At 36.8% G+C, this 1,294-nt stretch overlaps 1 protein-coding gene across 1 annotated transcript in view; it reads right to left on the bottom strand.

Moving 5' to 3' along the window:
- Positions 1 to 223: 223 nt before the first annotated feature.
- LOC113203595 (calpain-C) overlaps positions 224 to 1,294 on the bottom strand; it is a 10,825-nt gene continuing 9,754 nt past the window's right edge. The window contains exons 13-14 of the mRNA XM_052263802.1: positions 1,212 to 1,270; positions 224 to 1,116 (exon numbers count right to left, since the gene is read on the bottom strand). Of these exons, the coding sequence (XP_052119762.1) occupies positions 1,090 to 1,116; positions 1,212 to 1,270 (86 nt within the window). The 3' untranslated portion in view covers positions 224 to 1,089. The remainder of the gene's footprint in view (positions 1,117 to 1,211; positions 1,271 to 1,294) is intronic.

The following is a 1,294-nucleotide window of genomic DNA, read 5'->3' as shown; positions in this document are numbered from 1 at the left end:
GGTTGATATTCTAGCATTGGCGGAAGTAATGAATTTGTCTATAGACGGTTCAGTTTAATCTGACTCGGGCACTGTCGGCTGTAGCTACAATCGTGTAGCTACAAACAGGCACGTGCACCTCCACCGCTCCCCCGTCGCCCTCCGCGCCTGCACGCTATTGCGTAGGCAACCCATCGAGCTGCCGCGTATACTTACGTACACCCGGTATAATAAATCACAGGTGTAGGAGTGGCCTGTACAACATGTTTATTGTTTCATTGTGTTACATTGCACATTTTGGGAAGATTACTGTTCCATTCATGACATATGAACTGTACATACTAGACAAATAATCTCTGTCGTAATTTGGACTATGAGATTGGAAAGACAGCTTACTTTTCTGTGTTATTGGAACACTTTATGGCGTTCTGACTAATGCCCAGTTGCCCAGACACACAAGGCTCGACCCTGGGCAATGTTAGTTTCAATGACTGGTGACTTAACTCTAAATTTACAAATAATTTATTATACATTAGAGTATTGTAATATGTACATTATTTACATTATAAAATGAATCATGCATTTGTACAAACTATATATGCATGGTGATGCAGCATCAGCATCATACATCCATAAATATAATATAATTCTCATGAGAACATATTTTACACTGACTGGATGGCACAAACCATCAAACAAGTTCAATGTGAACTACTGCACAATCTTGGAAACATTCTTGGAGAACACACCTAAAATAGCTTTTCTTTTATCTAAACCTGACAAGATATCTCAGGTGTACTCATTTCAAAGTTAATGTTGGGAAAGAGCCACCCTTCCCTAATTCTGTCAACACCTATCAGTCTCATTCAAGTAGACATCCAATAAATATCCGTCCTGTCAATTGAGTCATCTCTAATCTAAGTCCTCATGAGCTACAAAATATAATCTTTTGTACAGTTAAACTAAATATCAATTAATTTCACAATTTATTACTTAAAGCCTTTCTGAATAGATCAAATTAGCACCAGTCATGACTTAAAAGGCAGGTACACTTAATATTCTGAGATGGATTTGCGGCGACAGATATTTATTTTTTAGGTACACATTTCTTTAGCACATTAGTGATGATTTGAGCCACTGAAAAAGAGAAACATTGTTATATTATTAAATCTTAATTTGCCTCAATTAGCTCTCAGATTAAGGTGTAAGTAAGACACAGAAGAAACAGATACCTCAGCCATGCTTAGTTTTATGCTTCCATTTTGAAGAGGATCTTTAGATTCAAATATATCTGCAAAGAAGAAATACAAGGAAG

This window comes from Frankliniella occidentalis, unplaced genomic scaffold, assembly GCF_000697945.3.
Source record: "Frankliniella occidentalis isolate FOCC.00 unplaced genomic scaffold, Focc_3.1 Scaffold14, whole genome shotgun sequence".
NCBI lineage: Eukaryota > Metazoa > Arthropoda > Insecta > Thysanoptera > Thripidae > Frankliniella > Frankliniella occidentalis.
This window is presented reverse-complemented; position numbering and strand designations above follow the sequence as displayed.